Genomic DNA, 19,979 nt, shown 5'->3' on the forward strand with positions numbered 1-19,979 from the left:
ATGTTTCAAATGCGGCTTGAGATCAAAAGAAAAAGAAAGTTGATTGTACATAGAGGATGACATGCGGGTCCCATGAGTCAGCAGCTTACTCAACGTTTCCAAGGCGGCAGGGGATCAAAAGAAAAAGGAAATAGCCAAAAATCGGAGGGTGAAAAAAAACCCAAGAAAATAAACTTTTATAGCACATAGAGGATGACATGCGGGTCCCATGAGCCAGCAGGTTCCTCAACGTTTCAAACGTGGCATGAGATCGAAAGAAAAATGCAAGTGACCAAATATCAAGAGCCAAAAATAATTCAAGAAAAGAAACTTGAGTGTACATAGAGGATGACATGCGGGTCCAATTTAGCAGCAGCGGTATCACCGTTTGAGAAGCGGCAGGGGATCGAAAGAAAAAGGCAAGTGACCAAATATGAGGTGCCAAAAAATCCAAGAAAAGAAAGTTTTATAGTACATAGAGGATGACATGCGGGTCCCATGAGCCAGCAGGGTCCTCAACGTGGCATGAGATCGTAAGAAAAATGCAAGTGACCAAATATCAGGAGCCAAAAATAATTCAAGAAAAGAAACTTGATTGTACATAGAGGATGACATGCGGGTCCCATTTAGCAGCAGCGGTATCACCGTTTGAGAGGCTGCACGGGATCGAAAGAAAAAGGCAAGTGACCGAATATGAGGTTCCAAAAAAAATCCTAGAAAAGAAAGTTTTATAGTACATAGAGGATGACATGCGGGTCCCATTTAGCAGACAGCGGTCTCACCGTTTGAGAGGCGGCAGGGGATCGAAAGAAAAAGGTAAGTGACCAAATATGAGGTGCCAAAAAAATCCAAGAAAAGAAAGTTTTATAGTACATAGAGGATGACATGCGGGTCCCATTTAGCAGCAGCGGTATCACCGTTTGAGAGGCGGCAGGGGATCGAAAGAAAAAGGCAAGTGACCAAATTTGAGGTGCCAAAAAAATCCAAGAAAAGAAAGTTTTATAGTACATAGAGGATGACATGCGGGTCCCATTTAGCAGCAGCGGTATCACCGTTTGAGAGGCGGCAGGGATCGAAAGAAAAAGGCAAGTGACCAAATTTGAGGTGCCAAAAAATCCAAGAAAAGAAAGTTTTATAGTACATAGAGGATGACATGCGGGTCCCATTTAGCAGCAGCGGTATCACCGTTTGAGAGGCGGCAAGGGATCAAAAGAAAAAGGAAGTAGCCGGAAATCGGGGGTCAAAAAAATCCAAGAATAGAAAGAATTTTGGTTCATAGAGGATGACATGCGGGACCCATGATCCTGCATCGTAAACGGCTCGATCGGAGAGCGTTGAACGAGATGGCGCGATGGAGAAAAAAACAATGCCAGAGAGGCTGCCATCTGGGCCCTACATCCCTCGGCGGTGCGGATTTGTGTTGACTCGGCCGGCGAACCCGAGAATTCGAGATGCACCACGTCCCGGGCCACCATACGCCACGTTTTGGCCGTTTTCGTCGGGCTAGGTGGCCTCAAAAACGAGAAAAAAACGTTTTGACATGCACAACGGACAGACCCAAAATCGTCGGCCATGGTACACCAGCAACCACGGCGCGACTTCAACTTCGTCGGCCATGGCAACTTTTCTTGTAGTGAAGTGGAGGGAATACAATCATCCTCAATAATGTTGGACACATCATATTTTTCTTGAAGCTTTGTCCATAAATCATGAGCGCTCCAGAAAGGAAATATTGCAAGAATATCTACATTGCTCAATGCATAAACAAGCACGTTAGAATCTTGAGCATTGAGATATAAAATTTTCTCATCCTCTAAAGATAGATTTTGGGAATCCATCGGAGGAGAAAAATCTATATCTACAATTCGCTCCATATGAGGGTCAATGGCCTGAAAATGACTAAGCATGCGAATTTTCCAAACATCATAATTTGTGCCATTGAATATAAAAGTGTGATCATGCACTAAATCTCTAGCCGACATCCTTACTCTCAAGGCGGTAAAGCCCATAGTGAGAGACCGGGCTCTGATACCAATTGAAAGGACACGGATGCCGCCTAGAGGGGGGTGAATAGGCGGTTTAAAACTTTTACGAATATGGCTTAACAAATGCGGAATAAAACTAGCGTTTAATTTGTCAAGCACAAAACCTATATAACTAGGTTTCACCTATGTGCACCAACGACTTATGCTAAGCAATTCAAGCAACTATGTGATAGCAAGATATATAACTTCAAGCACGAAAGCTATTACAAAGTAAAGTGCATATGTAAAGAGCTCGGGTATAGGATTAACCGAAGTGACGCGGAGACACCGATGTATCCCAAAGTTCACACTCTTGCGAGTGCTACTCTCCGTTGGGGCGGTGTGGAGGACAAGTCATTCCAAACGCATGAGGGCCACCGTATTCTCCTCGATAATTCCCACCAAAAGGGATGTCATCGATCCACTATGGAACCTTAGGGTGGTCACCGAACCCGCACAAAGCTTGGGGATATCTCCACAACTTAATTGGAGGCTCCCAATAAATCGCCACAAAGAACTTGCCCTTGAAGAATCTCCTCAACTTAATTGGAGTCCCCAAGAACACCACAAAGAACACAAAGACCACTAAGTTGTCTAGGGTCCAAAGACCCAAGAGGAACAAGCTCCGGGAACAAGCTCCCAAAGTGACAATCTCACGAACTTTCACCTCCACGTATCACCGCGGAGAAGTCAAACCGATGCACCAAATGCAAGTGAAAGAACACCACGAAGATGCTCAAGTACTTCTCTCTCAAATTACAACAAAGCTACAAAAATTATTGGGGAATAAGAGAGGAAGAGCAAATAGGAGGAGGAACACCAAATTTCTCCAAGATCTAGATCTAGTGGATTCCCTCACAAAGAGGGGGAAGAAGGGGGTTATATATGGCCTCCAAAATGGAATCTAACCGTTGAAAACGCACCCAAAAACAGCCCCAGCCGGACCTTCCGGGCTTGGCCGGACCAATCTGGCCCGCTGGACTCGTCCGACCAAGTCCGGACCATTTTGGGCACAATTTTCGTGCTCGCAGTAATCCGGCCGGACTGAGTCTGGCCCGTGGCTGGACCAGTCCGGCCGGCAGCGCACTGCACACCAAAAATGTCGCTATTTTCACATACGAACTCCGATTTTGATGAACTTGGGCTCGTTAGAATCACAAGAAAGAGATCTACAAGATCATGCAGGGAAACATCATAGTCAAACCACGGAGTATAAGATCAAAAAGGGAAAGTTTTAACCTATCTATAAGAGCTAAACCAGTAACACCTCCAACAAGGAAATTACAACTTGAGTTAGAAAACTCGGATTTAGGTGAAACCTATTTAGTTGGAAATAGGATGAAAAGAGCTAGCCAACAAAGAGATAAAATGTTAATAACATGTGAGATAGATTTTCCATGAATTTAGAGGTGAAACCTCTCAATACAAAGAAGCGGGAAAAACTCCAATATCGAAAACGCAACAAGTATTTCATGTGGAATCCATGTTTGATGAACTAGAGCTTGTCATGAGAATAAGCACAATCTCTAAAACACCATATGAATAAGATCCAAATAACAACCAAGAAAGATGATGTAAGGATGCAAATGTTTGACATCTCTTTAAATGATACGACCGAGTTACTCGCTCGAGAGCCCCTCGATAGTGCGGCAATTAACCTATAACCCGGTCTCCTAACTAAACCACGAGACTGGTAAGAAGGAAACCCTATCAAGACCAAACCTTAACCTTGCGCATTCCAGTTGAGATTGATGATGACAATCTTGACTGCAACAAGATGGAACACCTTTCTTGATTGTGCTTGCTTGATGAAGTTTTATGGATTGCTCCCCCACACTCCACTACGGGAGCTCTTCTTTGGTGCATATTCACATATCTATGGACACCACATAAATTAATGGTAAGCTTCAAGCATATGATCTCTTCGAGTTAGATCATCTTGAACTTGCACCTTCTTTTCTTTTTATTGCAACCTTGAAGCCAACATATGGTTCAAGCATTGCCTATGGACAACTCCTACACATATGACTCAATGCAAACATTAGTACATAGGGATTGTCATTAATTACCAAAACCACACATGGGGGCTCCATGCACTTTCAGCGCGCCGCTGGGGTTTTAAGGGAGGCGGTGGACGCGCATTGAAGGCGCGTGGGTAAGGTAGGTGGACGCCGTGTGGCCAGTCGCCACCCTCGCCGTTTGGGTTTCCACGCGGGAGGCCATTAACACTGATGACCAACCTCCCCGCGTCGTTTCCGATGCAAACCGCCGCGTCCTCTCGCTGACAAGGCGCCCCACCCGCGAAAACCGTCATTCCGCGAGGCGCCGACGCGTCCAATTCGCGCCCTTGGATAAAGGCCGGCACGGGGTTGCCGGCGCTTCTATTGGGCTCAAAAAACCGCCGGCGCCGTTTGGGGCGCACCGGTGTGAGCCCATTTTCGCTCCCGGCCCCCAAAACGCTATCGGGGCCGCCGGTGGAGATGCTCTTAAAGTTCTAATCGGGTGACGCAACAAGTGAACCTAGCTCGCTTTGCTTGGAGGGTGAATGTATGACTGTGTCACTTTGGACAAGTATTTATCGGCGAGCGCAAAACTAACCCAGAGTGGATTAGCTGACCTAACAGATATTAGGTTACACACGGCCGGTTAGGGGGCGAGTGCACACGCTTGGGCGTCTGACTCACTCGGCGTCGCGTCGTGCCTCGACATCGCCATTGGGCCGTGCCTCCTCTACACCGTCGACTTGCCGCTGCCGGGCTCACCTCGCGTAGCTGCAGCCCTGGCTGCAGCGTCAGACTCCGTGGTTGCTGCCGAGGAGAGGCAGCGCAGGCCCCGACCATGTTGCGCGACGGTTGGTGGGGGTGCTGCAGCTGAGGCAGCCACCCGCCCTGCTTCCGCCCCGGTGCAGCCGGCGCCTGGGCTGGCCATGCAGCGACATGCTGCGGCAGCTTCTCCGCGGGTTGCTATGGTGGCTGCATCCTCGACGTCCTTGGTGGGGACGCCTGCCGGGGAGACTGTAGCGGTGGCTACCATCGGGGGAGGGCCTTCGGCGACCCTGCCCTCCACCGAGACCGTCTTCGCGCCGCTTGCAGCATCGGCGGGGGGCGGGTGTGCCTCAGCCGGTCATGGAGGGGGGTCTTCCTCGCAACTACCCCCTCTCGTGACTTTGATGGAGCCGACGAAGGATGCTCGGGTGGCGATGCCTCCCACTGGCGTTAGGGGAGGGTCTATGATACGTCTCAAACGTATCTATAATTTCTTATGTTCCATGCTACTTTTATGATGATACTCACATGTTTTATACACATTATATGTCATATTTATGCATTTTCCGGAACTAACCTATTGACGAGATGCCGAAGGGCCGGTTCTTGTTTTCGCTGTTTTTGGTTCCAGAAATCCTAGTAAGGAAATATTCTCGGAATCGGACGAAATCAATGCCCGAGCATCCTATTTTTCCACGAAGCTTCCGGAACACCCGAGAGCCGACGAGAGGAGGGCCACAGGGCCACCAGATGACAGGGTGGCGCGGCCAGGGCCTGGGCCGCGCCCCCCTATTGTGTCACCACCTCGTCAGCCCTCTGACTCTGCCTCTTCGCCTATTTAAAGGTCTCTGACCTAAAACCTTGAGACGGAAAAGCCACGGTACGAGAAACCTTCCAGAGCCGCCGCCATCGCGAAGCCAAGATCTGGGGGACAGGAGTCTCTGTTCCGGCACGCCGCCGGGATGGGGAAGTGCCCCCGGAAGGCATCTCCATCGACACCACCACCATCTTCATCAACGCTGCTGTCTCCCATGAGGAGGGAGTAGTTCTCTATCGAGGCTAAGGGCTGTACCGGTAGCTATGTGGTTAATCTCTCTCCTATGTACTTCAATACAATGATCTCATGAGCTGCCTTACATGATTGAGATTCATATGAGTTTTGTATCACTATTCATCTATGTGTTACTCTAGTGATGTTATTAAAGTAGTCTATTCCTCCTCCATGGTGTAATGGTGACGAGTGTGTGCATCATGTAGTACTTGGCGTAGGTTATGATTGTAATCTCTTGTAGATTATGAAGTTAATTATTGCTATGATAGTATTGATGTGATCTATTCCTCCTTCATAGTGTGACGGTGACAGTGTGCATGCTATGTTAGTACTTGGTGTAATTGCAATAATCTATCATGCACTCTAAGGTTATTTAAATATGAACATTGAATGTTGTGGAGCTTTTTAACTCCGGCATTGAGGTGCTCTTGTAGCCCTACACAATTAGTGGTGTTCATCATCCAACAAAAGAGTGTAGAGTGGTTTTATTATGTGATCAATGTTGAGAGTGTCCACTAGTGAAAGTATGATCCCTAGGCCTTGTTTCTAAGCATCGAAACTCCATTTGTTTACTGTTCTGTTGCATGTTTACTCGCTTCCATATTTTATTCAGATTGTTATTACCACTCATATACATCCATACTACTTGTATTTCACCATCTCTTCGCCGAACTAGTGCACCTATACATCTGACAAGTGTATTAGGTGTGTTGGGGACACAAGAGACTTCTTGTATCGTGATTGCAGGGGTTGCTTGAGAGGGATATCTTTGACCTCTTCCTCCCTGAGTTCGATAAACCTTGGGTGATCCACTTAAGGGAAACTTGCTGCTGTTCTACAAACCTCTGCTCTTGGAGGCCCAACACTGTCTACAAGAATAGAAGCACCCGTAGACATCAGTCTACCTCACCCACCTCCCCTAGGGCTACTGATGGCGTTGCTGGCCACCTGAAGGGGCCGATGGCTCCTACCGGGGTGGCCGCTGCCACACCTTCCAGGCGAAGCACGCGCCATGGTGTTGGCCCCAACGGTGTTGCAGCGTCGGATGAGGATTCACTAGCTAGGGCGATGAGACGCAAGGCGACATCGAACCTCAACTTCGCAGGTTTAAATAATAGTTCTAAGTCCTTTCTAACTTTCCCAACACTACTGATTAATGCGAACCTTAATAATGTGGGAGTTTCATTGGGCAAGACTATTGATGTTATTTCTGTTTCATCTTCAGCTCTTAAACGTATGGAGTTTGATAGAATTAAACTCACTCATACGATTTCGAGTAAGCATGATACCTTATTTACTGACGAGGATGATGAGGAAGTGTATGCCGTCTGAGACGGACAACTTCTCACGCATCTAGTTGAAGAGGTATCAGAGATCGGTCTGGAGGACGAGACGTTGGGTACGTTGGGTTCATGCATTGAACTACAAGTAGCGGAACACAAATCCAGAGCTTCCTCTATTAAAATAAATGCATGGCCTATTAAGGCGACTAAATCTCCTATTGTTTCCAAATGAATGACATGTTTAGGAATAGTAGAGGTCTAAAGGACTTAGCTAAACACTTACACATTGCTGATTGTATTAGGGAGCATGCTCTAGATTTTGTTGCCATTTCTGAGATGGGCAAGGGGAATTACTCAACATGTTCTCTAAATCGCCTTTCAGGCGGGGAAAACTTTCCTTGGGTATCCCGTCCACCCCGGGGGCGATCCGGTGGCCTACTAGTTGGGGTCCGAACTTCGACAATGGAAATTTTAGATAATTCTGGAGGAGATTTTCATATAAAACTTCACATTCGCAATAATTCTGATAATTTCATTTGGAGTTTGGTTTCTGTCTATGGGGCTGCTCAGGAGGCTGCTAAACCCGCTTTTCTTCGTGAGTTGGTTAATCTAGCAAAATATAATTCGCACCCAATTATTATTGGGGGTGATTATTATCTGCTAAGATACCCTCAGGAGAAGAGCAGGGGCAGATTCTACACGCATTGGCCTTTTTTATTCAATGCCGTCATTGATAGCTTGGATTTAAGAGAGGTTTCAATGATTGTAGGACAATTTACTTGGGAAAATAGTCTTCCAGAGCCTACTTATGAGAAGCTAGATCAAGTATTGATGGATTCAGATTGGGAACTAAAATTCCCTCTAGTCTCGGTACGGGTCCTGCTATAGAAGCTTTGTCGGATCATGTGTCTATTTTACTTTCAACCGGGACACCATCTCCTCAGCGTAGGCGTCAATTCAAATTTTAACTTGGATGGCTACAAAGGGAAGGTTTCTCGGACATGATTAAATTTATATGGGATAAACCAGTTGCTGGCAACATCTCAATCAAAAGGTGGAATAATAAGATGCGCTCGACGCATAGATACCTTGGGGGATGGTCTAAGCACATGACTAGGCAACTCAAAAAGGAGAAACTCATCCTACCATCAAAAATAAATGATTTAGAGGCACTCGCCGAGGTATGACCACTAACTACGCAGGAGATTGATCTTAAAAGTCAACTCAATGCAAAGTTAGCTGATCTACTATGGGAGAAGGAACTCAAATGGTACCAAAGATCTAAGTCCCAGTTTTTACTGGAAGGAGATTCAAATACGAGATACTTTCATAGTGTCGCCAATGGCAGACACATAAATAAACTCATTCATTCTCTAGTACAGGAAGAGGGTGTGATTGAGGGTCATGAGCAGCTCAAGTCCTATATAAAGGTCTGTTTGGCGCCCCTGAGGAATCTGATATATCCATGGACGAGTCTAGGATTGATGATATTCCTCAAGTGTCTCCACAAGAAAACGCTATTCTGAGTTCTCCCTATTCCGAGGAAGAGATAAAGAAAACGGTTTTCCAGATGGAACATAATAAGGCGCCTGGTCCCGATGGTTTCCCGGCTGAATTTTATCAGTCTTTCTGGGACATAACTAAGGAAGATCTTCTGGAACTTTTTAGTGAACTACATAAGGGGCAACTTGAACTTTTCCGTATCATTTTTTGTGAAATCATGCTCTTACCAAAAGCGATCGATGCGGAACGGATTCAACAATACATACCTATTTTTCTCCTTAATGTTTGCTTTAAGATTTTTACAAAGGTGGCCACTATTAGACTTAATTCGGTGGCTATCATGTGGTACTTCCATCTCAGCCGGCTTTCATGCAAGGTAGATACATCCTAGATGGTGTTGGAACTTTGCACGAAACAATCCATGAGATGCACCGCAAAATGTTGAATGGGGTAATACTCAAAATCGACTTCGAAAAATCCTATGATAAGGTTAAGTGGTCTTTCCTTCAGCAGACTCTCAGGATGAAAGGTTTTTCCGATGAGTGGTGCGCTCTAATTAATAACTTTGTTTTTGGAGGAAATGTTGCCATCAAGGTCAATGATGACATTGGTAGATATTTCCAGACAAAAAAAGGTTTGAGGCAAGGCGATCCCCTATCCCGATTGTTGTTTAAAATTGTGATGGATATGCTTGCTATTATAATTGAGCGGGCTAAAGCTGTTGGGAAAATTTAGGGGTAGTCCCTCATTTGGTTAATGGGAGCTTATCTATCCTTCAATACGCCGATGACACAATTTTATTTACAGAGCATGACTTGGACAAGGCAAGAAATCTCAAGTTAATTCTGTCAGCTTTTGATTAGTTGTCCGGACTCAAGATAAACTTCCATAAAAGTGAGGCCAGAGACGATGCCAACCTATATGCCGAATTATTCGGATGTGAGCTTGGATGTTTTCCAATTAGCTATCTCGGTATTCCGATCCATTATCGGAGGCTTACGCTGGCTGAATGGAAAATTGTCGAGGAAAGACTTCAGAAACGCCTGAGTAGTTGCAAATAAAATTATTATCCCTCGGTGGAAGATTAGTTCTCACTAATTCAGTACTTAAAAATATGGTACTCTATGATTTCTTTCTTCCAGTTGCCTAAATGAGTCTTACATAGATTGAATTATTTCCGATCAAGATTCTTCTGGCAAGGGGATAATAAGAAAAAAATTGATTAACCAGATGGAGTCTTGTTTGCCGTCCAAAAGATCAACTTGGACTTTAAAAACAGGGCCTTGCTAGGTAAATGGCTGGCCAGGTTGTTAACTGAGGATGGCCGATGGCAGCAACTATTGCGGAGAAAGTATGTGGGCTCGAAAGCAATATCTCAGGTTATTTGGAAACCAGGAGATTCACATTTTGGGGTGGCATTATGGCAACTAAGAAGTACTTATTCCCATTTGGTTTGTTCTCCATTAGTAATGGGTCGGAGATAAGGTTCTGGGAGGATAGATGGTTGGATATAACCACTCTCCGAGAATAATATCTGGCTTTGTATAATATTGTTCGCCATAAGAGTGATACTTTGCAAAAGGTAATGGAAACCACTCCACCCTCTATGTCGTTCAGACATGATCTCATTGGTCGTAGACTGGCTTCATGGAATAAATTTCTACAGAGGTTAGCTTCACTCTAGTTGGTTTCGGGGGTTGATGAATTTCGCGGAATCTCACCAAGAATGGTAAATTCTCGGTCAGCTCCATGTACAAGGCTTTAATTATACCCAGCCAACCGATTATTAATAATAAATCCATCTGAAAGATGAAGATACCTCTGAAAACAAAGGTCTTTGCATGGTATCTTCGTCGGGGTGTGATTCTAACTAAGGATAACCTTGCCAAACGCAATTGGTACGGCTGTACGAAATGTGTATTCTGTCATGAACAAGAGACAATTAAACACCTTTTCTTCAGTTGTCGAGTTGTTAGGTCTATATGGGCAATCATTCAGATAGGTTCTACCTTATATCCACCACGAAACATTGCAAATATTTTTGGCAATTGGCTAAACGGGGTTGACGCTAGGTACAAAACGCTAATCCGGGTGGGAGTGATTGTTGTTGTATAGTCGCTTTGGCTATGTAGAAATGATAGGGTTTTTAATGACAAATATTCTTCTCTCTTGCAGGTTGTCTACCGTGTTACGGCTTTGCTCCGTTCATGGTCGCCACTCTAACGCTTGGAGGATCGCGACCTCTTTACGGAGGTGTCTACACGATTGAGGAACACGGTGAAGAAGTTTATTTCCCAACATGGGTGGCAGTATAATAGGTGAATCGAAGCAAATGAGGCTTAGCCAAGATCGTCACCTGTTTTTATCTTTTATATAGGAATTCTCTTGTCGAACTTTTTGAATCTATGAATAGCTGTGTGCATCCTAATTATGCAGAGGCTAAGTATATTGCTTCAAAACTATTTAAGTAATAAAAGGCCCTTTAACGAAAAACACACGGCCGGCTAGTAGTTTTATGTTTAAGGAAGTACCATGCATGCCGAATCGGGGCATGGGCCATGAGGTTGTTGAATAACCATTCCTTGGCCAAACCTGCGGTGTACCTTTTTTCCAATTGAAAGAATGTAGATGGCAAGTCTGAGTTTGTGGGCAAGATGAACATGCATGGCTTGGAACTTTGCGACGTCCACAAGTTGCAACTAGTCTAAATATATCTTCCCAAAAAAGGGAAAAAAGAACCTACTATAAGTATATTTAGTGGCTTGAGCTGAAGTCAACCCTCTGTTCCAGCAAATAGGACTAATATATCACCCTTGGATGTAAGATTTCGCTTAGGAGAATCGTTGGGGAATGTAATATTTTATGGTATGGTGGATTGCTGTTACATGGAGTTGCTTCTTTGTTGTATTGTGCAGATGTCAACTGTCCACAAATGGTTAAACACTGAAGGGTGTCGTAGTCCATGGGTTCATTAGCAAAATTGTCAAGCTAGTGAGAACTTCCCTCATGCGATGCATGTGTTTATTTCGATTAATGTGTATGCGGTGTGGGCTTAGGGAGGGCGTTGTACAGTTTGCTGATTTTAAGTGTTGGCTTTATATATGGCTTGAACATAACTGAAACAATGTGTAATTGGCCTACGAAGGGAATGGGTACATGTTAAGCACGATCTCTTATGAGTGTGATTTTGTAATATAAAAAAATCGCTGGACAGCTGAGTGCATAGGCATGGGTTGCAAGTTGCAGCATCCGCCAAGACATGGGAGGCAGCCAGATAACCACGTTCGTCTGGTTTGATGAACAGAAGAGAAATTTGATCCCTCATGTTCTGTGCAAATTCCGCAATCAAGCTCTCCTAGTGTTTCGATTCGTCGGATATCGTAGACATTTAGTGTTTCTTCCTGGAGATAATTTCTTATTTGGAACTACTTAAATTTCGATTAACTATTTAGGCTTGATGAGAATCCCCCCCCCCCCCATTTGACGGTAAGTGCAACAACTTTTTGGTACAAAAACATCGAAAACGATGAACGAGAATCGAGATTTAAAAAATTTCAGTTGACTCCTAAATATATTTCCAGGTGATTTTGAACATGTGAGAGAACAACATGCATCAATATCATCAACTGCTTATGAAATGAATGTTTCAACTCATCATCGTATTCCAGAGAGTGTGATGGGACAAAGACAAAATACAGAAATGATGAACAACTGAGTAGGTGTTAACCAGGTACTTTTATATTGGTCCTGCAGGACGATGTAACCAAGCTCTATAACTACCATTCGGAGAGAAGGTTTTACGGCGGAGCCTGGACTTCGCTGGGCAGGGCGTAGCGGCAGCAGGGGCAGAGACGGCTGCGCCCCAGCCACTTGAGGAGGCAGCTCTGGTGGAACCTGTGCGAGCACGGCATCACCCCGAGATCGTCGCCAGCCTCGAAGTCCTCGATGCAGATCATACACCCTGCTGCGAGCGTCGTCCGACCAGTGACGCCCTCGTCGTCTCCTCCTTCAATGTCGTTGTACGTACGCTTCTTGATCCGGTTGGCCATTGCCGCCGCGGAGGCCGGCACACCTCCGAAGCCGCCATCACGGTACGCGTCGCCATAATCCACCATTCCTTCTACCCCGCCTTCTGCCTCTTCTTCTACGATGATGTCGTTCTCTCCGTAGTCGTCGTCGTCCTCCTCCTCGTCCGAAGGCTCATCCATGTTGGCCGTGGCCGTGGCGGCATCGAGCTCGCCGTCGTCGGCGGACAACCGAGTTGCAGGCTCTATTCCTAGCTGTCGGTGCGCCTCGTTTAGCACTCTAAGCATATCTCGCAGAAGCCTACGAATATCGTCTGACGTTAGCGCCAGAATCGTGCCCTGAGCATGTCTCGGGTCTGACGTTTTTGCAAGGATCGTTTGCAGAATAGCATTCCAGTTGGACGGTGTTAGTATCGTTCTTGCCCCGTCCATTGCTAAAGCCTGGTCGATCCACGGCAGCTTCTTGTATTACATGAGCGCCTGTGGTATATTTAAAGACGCCAGGCACGAGTCCGACTCAGAAACGAACTTGAACTTGCCTAATAAACATGAACGTTTTGGACTAGTGGTTGGACTCGGTGTTGGATATCATAACGGAGCTATGTATACTAGTGGAACAGGATCAGACACACGCACGGATCCAGACAGTGTACATAGCTAGCACCTGAATTCATGGTAGCACCGGATATCTTTTCAGGGCAGCTCCACCACACGGCCGACCGCCGCGAGTTACTGTGGTTGTGACCCTACAGCGTTACTAGTAATTTAAGATCTCTTCCATTTTTTTTCGATAAAGGAGCAGAGCTCCAGCCTCTGCATCAATAGATGCACACGGCTTGCTTTATTAAAAACGAAGTATCAAGTCACAACATATCCAAAATCACTTATTACAATCACGGAAAAGCTAGGGTCGATACATAAGATCTCTTCCATTATATTAACATCTACAGTACTTGTGTACTTGGATGAAGTCAGGTTTGTCGGGTGGGGAACGACAGTTACAGTGAATAATCAAAGACCATCTCACGTTTACAACAACATAAAATCGACAAAAGACATAACATCCAAAGCCCTCGCACCAGAAACGATACATTGACAGAAGCAAGTTCTAAACTGAACCCTCTCATCGGTCTATATATATTCTAGATTGTGCCTTTCAGAAGTTCAAAGGCTCAGATCCACTATCATAGCATCAGCACGTGTTCCTTCATATGTCATCTGACCAAATCATTGTCATACTAATCCCATTGCTGTCAGAAAAAAAAACAATTCAATATTAACTACTGGAGACGAGGGGCGAAAAGAAATGAAGATGCACCCAAAAATTATGCCAAATGACTGTCCTTACAAATGGCCCTAATTCAAACTAACTATTTGGCGATCCCTGCAGTTGAGAGTTTTCCAAAGGCAACCCCTAATCCGAATTATGGAGGTAATACCAGTTCAGTCTATCAAACTATTTGTTGTTGTCATACTATATCAGGAAAGAGTGATGTTACTGAACTGCTATGTATTTGCTAGTATACTGGAAAAAAAAACTGTTCCCACTCTTCCCATCGCAGCTTGCCGTGCTTACAAGTGGGAGAAAAAATATCATGAACAAGAAAACTAAAAACAGCAACAGAGTTACGGAATCCTAGCTAGTATACCGTTGGTTGAAAACTAAAAAAACCTGAAATGTTATTTATGAGCAAGATGACAACTTGATACTCCCTCCGTTCCAAATTAATTTACCCGGATTTATCTAGATTCACATGTATCAACTCATACGAATATTTCATGATTTAAGATTTAATCTTACTTCTTGGGGTACCTATATATCAGTGGCGGAGCGACACTATGGCTGTGTAGTCATATGACTACACAGTTTTCCACTTACATAGGCATAAATAATGTACCTCACTAGTTGCTGCTGCCCTTACTAGTTTAGTTGCTATTGCCCCCACGCTAAGGGCGCTATTGGTCCATGCGATGCTTGGTTAAGTTATTCACCCGCTTTCTCGGACTCTTGGTAAGCTCGTATGATTATCCACCTCCACCTTTAGCTCGTGGGTTGGCTCTCCGATTTCTATCGCGACCTATCAATATTGGAAAGTAAAGGTAGTGAAAATGCACACCTGCTTTAGTTTAGTAGCCAGATACAATACAGTTGAGTGCTCAGTTCTTCCACTGCTATACTTGCATCGTAGAAATTTAAAAAAAAATCATATAAATACATGTATTTGACTACATAACTTTAAACTGACTACACAAGGTTAATATCTTGGCTCCGCCACTGCTATATATCATATTGTTATACCACCAGGGAGAAAAGATGTATCCACAAAGTTTATTATACATGTCATTGCTAATAATTTCCTTCAGGAATTTTGAGCATTACTAGTGTTGCTACCGGAACACGAGATATATTAAGCATTCCTAGTAATATGTACAAGAAATCTATTTTTTCGATAAAAAACATCTGCAGTAAATAGATACTAACTGTAAAATCTGGATATGATTCATGAGGAATTTATGAAAATTATGAATAAAAAAACTGTAAACATGTAAACAATAGATGTATGTCCAAACCTTTGTTCCAATCAAAGCCAATTCCTTCATCTAACACGGGAGTTCCAGCTTCTGAAGAAGCACCTGTAACACATAATCCATTAGCTATCCTACATTCCTATTACAGAAAAAGGATGGCATAAAAAGGAAGCAACATGCATCTTAGTCTTGAGAGTGACAAAATAATCATGGCATCGCTTTTTTTCTTACAATGGGACAAACCACCTTTGGAAGAAATTAAATTCACTTCGTGAAAAAATAACTCCACTTTATTTTTGTAAATAAGATTCAATACATTTCATGTTCAGGATCAATAAATGTGTGACTGGGTGTTAAAGTGTTTTATGACTAGCCAAAGCGATGCCAATAAGCAAACTACCATTATAGAAGATGATAAGTAATTATCTATCTTCTCAACAGGGCCGGGCCTAGGCCCTGGGCTATATGGGCTGAAGCCAGGGTCCAGTAAGTATTGAACTTTTGCCTCATATTAATTCATCCAGTCAGCCCTCCTTTGGCGCGTTGCCTCTGTCCCAAGGTCCGATTAGCGAGTCATCAATCAACTGATCACACTGAATCCCTAGCGCTAGCCAGCCATCGGGAATTGCTTCTCCTCCTGGCCAGCGGCAGCAGGTTTTGATCCGTCATCAGTTAAAGAATAGGTCTTGCTCGATCGGGATTCCCTGATTCGGTGCCACTGCTCCCCTCCACAAGGCCGTGACTCGTAGGCGGAGCAGCACAGCCTGCACAAGTAAATTGCGGCGGCGCTGCTCGTCACCCTGATCACTCAGGCTCCACCAACTCGACTGACAGTCTGAGCGCCTCGTTAGCCCAAGTCGGTGTACGTTTTTTTCTCAAAGTTTTTATTTACTGTATTTGAACGACCTAAAAGTTACTGTTTGAGGCTAATTAGATTCCCTTTAATCACTTTTAGTTCACTAGGTTTCGTTGACATGGAGATATGCTATCAAGGAAATAAAATATTCCATCTGAGAACATAGTGGTATGTATAATATCTCTGATTCTTTTACCTTTAATACAGCATCATTTTTCATTCCCATTTACAATATAATGTACATATACCAACTTGTCTACTTCGCGTGCAAATTGCTAGAATACTTGCTATATAGTGTGGTGGATCAAATATTTCCTAATTGGTACTTACTCCCTCCGGTCGGATTTAATCGACGTCATTAGGCCTGTGTGTGCGTCAATTAATTGAGACCAGAGTAGTATCTAGCAAGAATACATTTTCCTGAATATCCTACGATTTTATCTTTATCTAGCAAAATTTTAGACATGCCATAAGTTGAGGGCAGTTTGGAACTTTGGATCTGCCACACTGTTCACATAGTATAAATTGATGGGCAGCAGATACAACAACTGAAACATTATATAGTAGTCCCTCCATTCCAAATTAATTGATGCAGATTTAGGTAAGATGTTGCCTAAATCTTTCTATGTTGAATGAACCTGTGTCAGTTAATTTGGAATGGAGGAAATATTAAAAAGAATTGGTGGCAGTTTGGCACAAAATTAACGACATGGACTAGGTTGTGTGGATAGAAAAATAAGACATAATTGATTCACCTGCATGTTTTATCTTTTGACGAGGCGGCATCCTGCACACGGGAATATAATTTGTGTAAATGCTGAAAATCTCTGACATTATCAATAGGAAAAAACAGGCAATTATGTGTATGCTCACAAGTGGGGAGTGGAAAGACAGATATATCCTGTATTACCTCTTGTGTACAAGGAAATACGCGAGGTCACGTGCAGCTCTATGGCCTACTCTCTTCCTTTGATGCCACCGACAACCCCGGAATCTAGCAAGACATGCATATGCCAGTCAGTAGTGTGCAAAAAAGATCAAAGTGATATTGTTCTTGACTATTGTGTGAGCTCGCAATTGAGCTGTAAATCCGTACCCAAGAGGAACTATGTCCTGAGGCATGGGCATGTGCCGCGGCAATTGGTTCGACGGTAGGAGTTCCAGGTTGGGACGCAGTTGCAGCAGCTCTTTCGCCTTCTCTAAGGTCCTGAGTTTTATGTCATTCCAGTCCACGGATTCCCTGCAATTAGCAAAGCACAAACCTAATCATCAGTCTAAAGTCTAAACGGGCGAGATCGATTTGGATGGGCTTCGTTATTAGGTACCTGGCTTGTTGGGAGGCCATGGAGCAGTACATGGCCTCGCGTTCGGCTGTCTCGGGGTATTCACGGAAGAGGTGGAAGGGAGGTTTGCGCAAGGCGGCGGCGCGGCCGCCTTCGTCGCCGCGGCAGGCGAACCAAGCTAGCTTTGAGTTGTGTGCGAGGCTGTCGAGGAGGGCGGTGTACTGCCGGGTCGCGGCGCCATCGTCGTCGCCCCAAAGGGCCGAGAAGCTGCGCAGGTAGCGGTGCGCGGGGCCCCACCGTCCTTGACTCACGAGCTCCAGCAGGTGCGCCGCCTGGAAGAACACTCCGGCCTCCATCTCCAGCCTGAGTTGGAATCAATCAATTGGGAGCAACTGAACTGAATCGCGAACCGAGAACAAACGAGGAAAATCGAGCGCAAAGTGCAGCGTCCGTTGAGTGCATAATACGTACGTGTGCGCGGTGTGATGCAGGCCGTGCTGCTTGAGGAAAGCAGGTATCCGCCGGAGGTGCAGCAGAATCTCGGCGGGACATTGCCCGTAATCGCGACTCCGCCGACGCATCCTCTTCACGGCCATGGCGGTTGATCGTGCTGGAAGGGTGGGGTGGGGAGGATGTGCAACGGAGGCCCATGGTTGCTTATATATATCGTCTTAGATAGGTCCCGCAGAGCCCAGTAAACCCTCTGCCGGCCCATCAAACCCTCTCCATCTCGTCCCCGATTTCACTTCAATCTCGAACACGAACCGAAATAAGAAGTGGGATCAGGAGAAGTCTCCGGTGTCACCACCACCCCAGATAGAATTCAGTTCATCCCCCGGCTCCGGCACTGAACACGAGTCGGGGAGAGCGATGGACGGCGACGTTGCGGGCATGACGTCGCTCCGGCTCTGGCGCCTCCTCTGGTTCCTCAGACGCCGGAAACTCTTCGACACCGCATTAGCGTACGTAGTCTCTCTGACTCCCTCTTTGCCTAATCTCTGGATTGCTGTGTGCTTGATTGGAGGAGGAATTTATGTGCAGGCTAGAGCGGGAGACGGGCGTGTCCTTCCTGCCGGCGCACCTTCATCTGCTGCTGTTCCAGGGCAAGTGGGCGGAAGCCGAAGCGTACGTGGCGGGGCCCATCGACTTCGCCGGATGCAGCTGGATGGCGAGCCTCATCATCGCCCGTATAAGCTGAGAAGAGAATAGACTAAAGCAGTGTACTTTATTCATCTGAACAGGTTACATTATATAGCTACAGAGATCAGCGAGAAAGAGAGAACGTGGTGGTTCAGATCCTATCTAGGCGCACGCTCAACGTGCATTACAAGCAGATAAACAGATAAGTATTGACGCAGCAATACAGGGACTAAGTCTAGTCTAACACCCCCCCGCAGTGTCGACGGTAGCTTCGCGAACGGTGAGACTGGAGCGAAACTCGAGAAAAGGTGAAGTCGCCAATCCTTTGGTGAATATGTCCGCAAACTGAGAGGTGGTCGGAACATGCAGAACCCGAACCTCGCCAAGCTGAACTTTGTCCCGGACGAAATGAATGTCAATTTCGATGTGCTTGGTGCGCTTGTGCTGGACTGGATTTGCAGAAAGGTAGACTGCAGAAACATTATCGCAGTATACAACGGTCGACTTGTCCACCGGTCGATGTAATTCCTGCAAAAGCTGACGAATCCAACAACATTCAGCAACAACATGAGCAACAGCACGATATTCCGCTTCAGCACTAGACCTGGACACTGTTGTTTGGCGTTTGGCGGACCAAGAGATGAGGTTGTCTCCCAAGAAGACGCAGAAACCGGTAGTGGAACGTCTGGTGTCGGGGCAACCGGCCCAGTCGGCGTCGGAGTAAGCGACTAAGGAGGAGGAGGAGGAGGGTGTGATGTGAGTGCCGTGGTCAAGGGTACCCTTGATATATCGAATGATCCGTTTAACGAGATTGAGATGGGAAGAGCGTGGAGCATGCATGAAGAGACATGCCTGGTGGACAGCGTAAGCTATCTCAGGGCGAGTGAGGGTAAGATACTGGAGGGCGCCAACGAGACTACGGTATAGTGTAGGGTTATCAAGGAGATCACCGTCAGAAGCAGAGAGTTTGGAGCCGGAATCGATAGGTGTTCGGGCAGGGTTGCAATCGTCCATGCCGGCGCGCTGAATGATATCGAGGGAGTACTGGCGTTGAGAGAGATGGAGGCCATAGGAGGAGCGGGTGACGGCGATACCCAAAAAATGACTAAGAGGACCGAGATCGGTCATAGAAAATTCGTCGCCAAGTTTGGAGATGATGTGAGTGAGAAGAGACGGTGATGAGGCGGTGAGGACTATATCATCAACGTATAGAAGTAAGTAGGCTGTGTGCTCGGATGTGCGAAAAGTAAACAAGGAGGCGTCGGATTTGGAAGCGATGAAGCCAATGGAGGTGGCATAGAGAGCGAAACGAGTGAACCACGCTCGGGGGGCTTGCTTGAGGCCGTATAGGGATTTATTTAGGAGACACACGTGAGAGGGATGAGCGGGATCCTCGAACCCCAAAGGCTGCTGACAGTAGACAGTTTCGGAGAGAGTGCCGTGGAGGAAAGCATTTTTGACATCAAGCTGGTGGATGGGCCAGTGAGAAGAAACGGCGAGAGAAAGAACGAGACGGATGGTGCTAGGCTTAACGACGGGGC

The 19,979-nt window shown here is 45.7% G+C and overlaps 1 protein-coding gene and 1 long non-coding RNA gene across 2 annotated transcripts; both read right to left on the bottom strand.

Annotated features, from left to right (window-relative positions):
• Nucleotides 1-15,210: 15,210 nt before the first annotated feature.
• Nucleotides 15,211-16,954, bottom strand: LOC124654600. Its single transcript, XR_006988394.1, has 3 exons — nt 16,926-16,954; nt 16,771-16,802; nt 15,211-15,264 (listed from the first exon to the last, which is right to left on the bottom strand). It is a non-coding gene; the product is annotated as an uncharacterized LOC124654600 (long non-coding RNA).
• A 78-nt stretch (nt 16,955-17,032) lies between these two features.
• On the bottom strand, nt 17,033-17,894 carry LOC124656307. The gene is made up of 3 exons (XM_047195076.1): nt 17,770-17,894; nt 17,341-17,661; nt 17,033-17,255 (listed from the first exon to the last, which is right to left on the bottom strand). Exons 1-3 carry the CDS (start codon nt 17,892-17,894, stop codon nt 17,033-17,035), a joined length of 669 nt encoding a protein of 222 aa, XP_047051032.1.
• Between the last annotated feature and the right edge of the window lie 2,085 nt (nt 17,895-19,979).

Source organism: Lolium rigidum, chromosome 5 (assembly GCF_022539505.1).
Source record: "Lolium rigidum isolate FL_2022 chromosome 5, APGP_CSIRO_Lrig_0.1, whole genome shotgun sequence".
Classification (NCBI taxonomy): Eukaryota; Viridiplantae; Streptophyta; class Magnoliopsida; order Poales; family Poaceae; genus Lolium; species Lolium rigidum.

Coding starts and splice junctions, on each gene's coding strand:
- LOC124656307 (XM_047195076.1), bottom strand. CDS start 17,894: ATGGCCGTGAAGAGGATGCGTCGGCGGAGTCGCGATTACGGGCAATGT. Junction 17,662..17,769: donor CTGCATCACACCGCGCACAC/GTACGTATTATG, acceptor ATTCCAACTCAG/GCTGGAGATGGAGGCCGGAG. Junction 17,256..17,340: donor ATGGCCTCCCAACAAGCCAG/GTACCTAATAAC, acceptor TGCTAATTGCAG/GGAATCCGTGGACTGGAATG.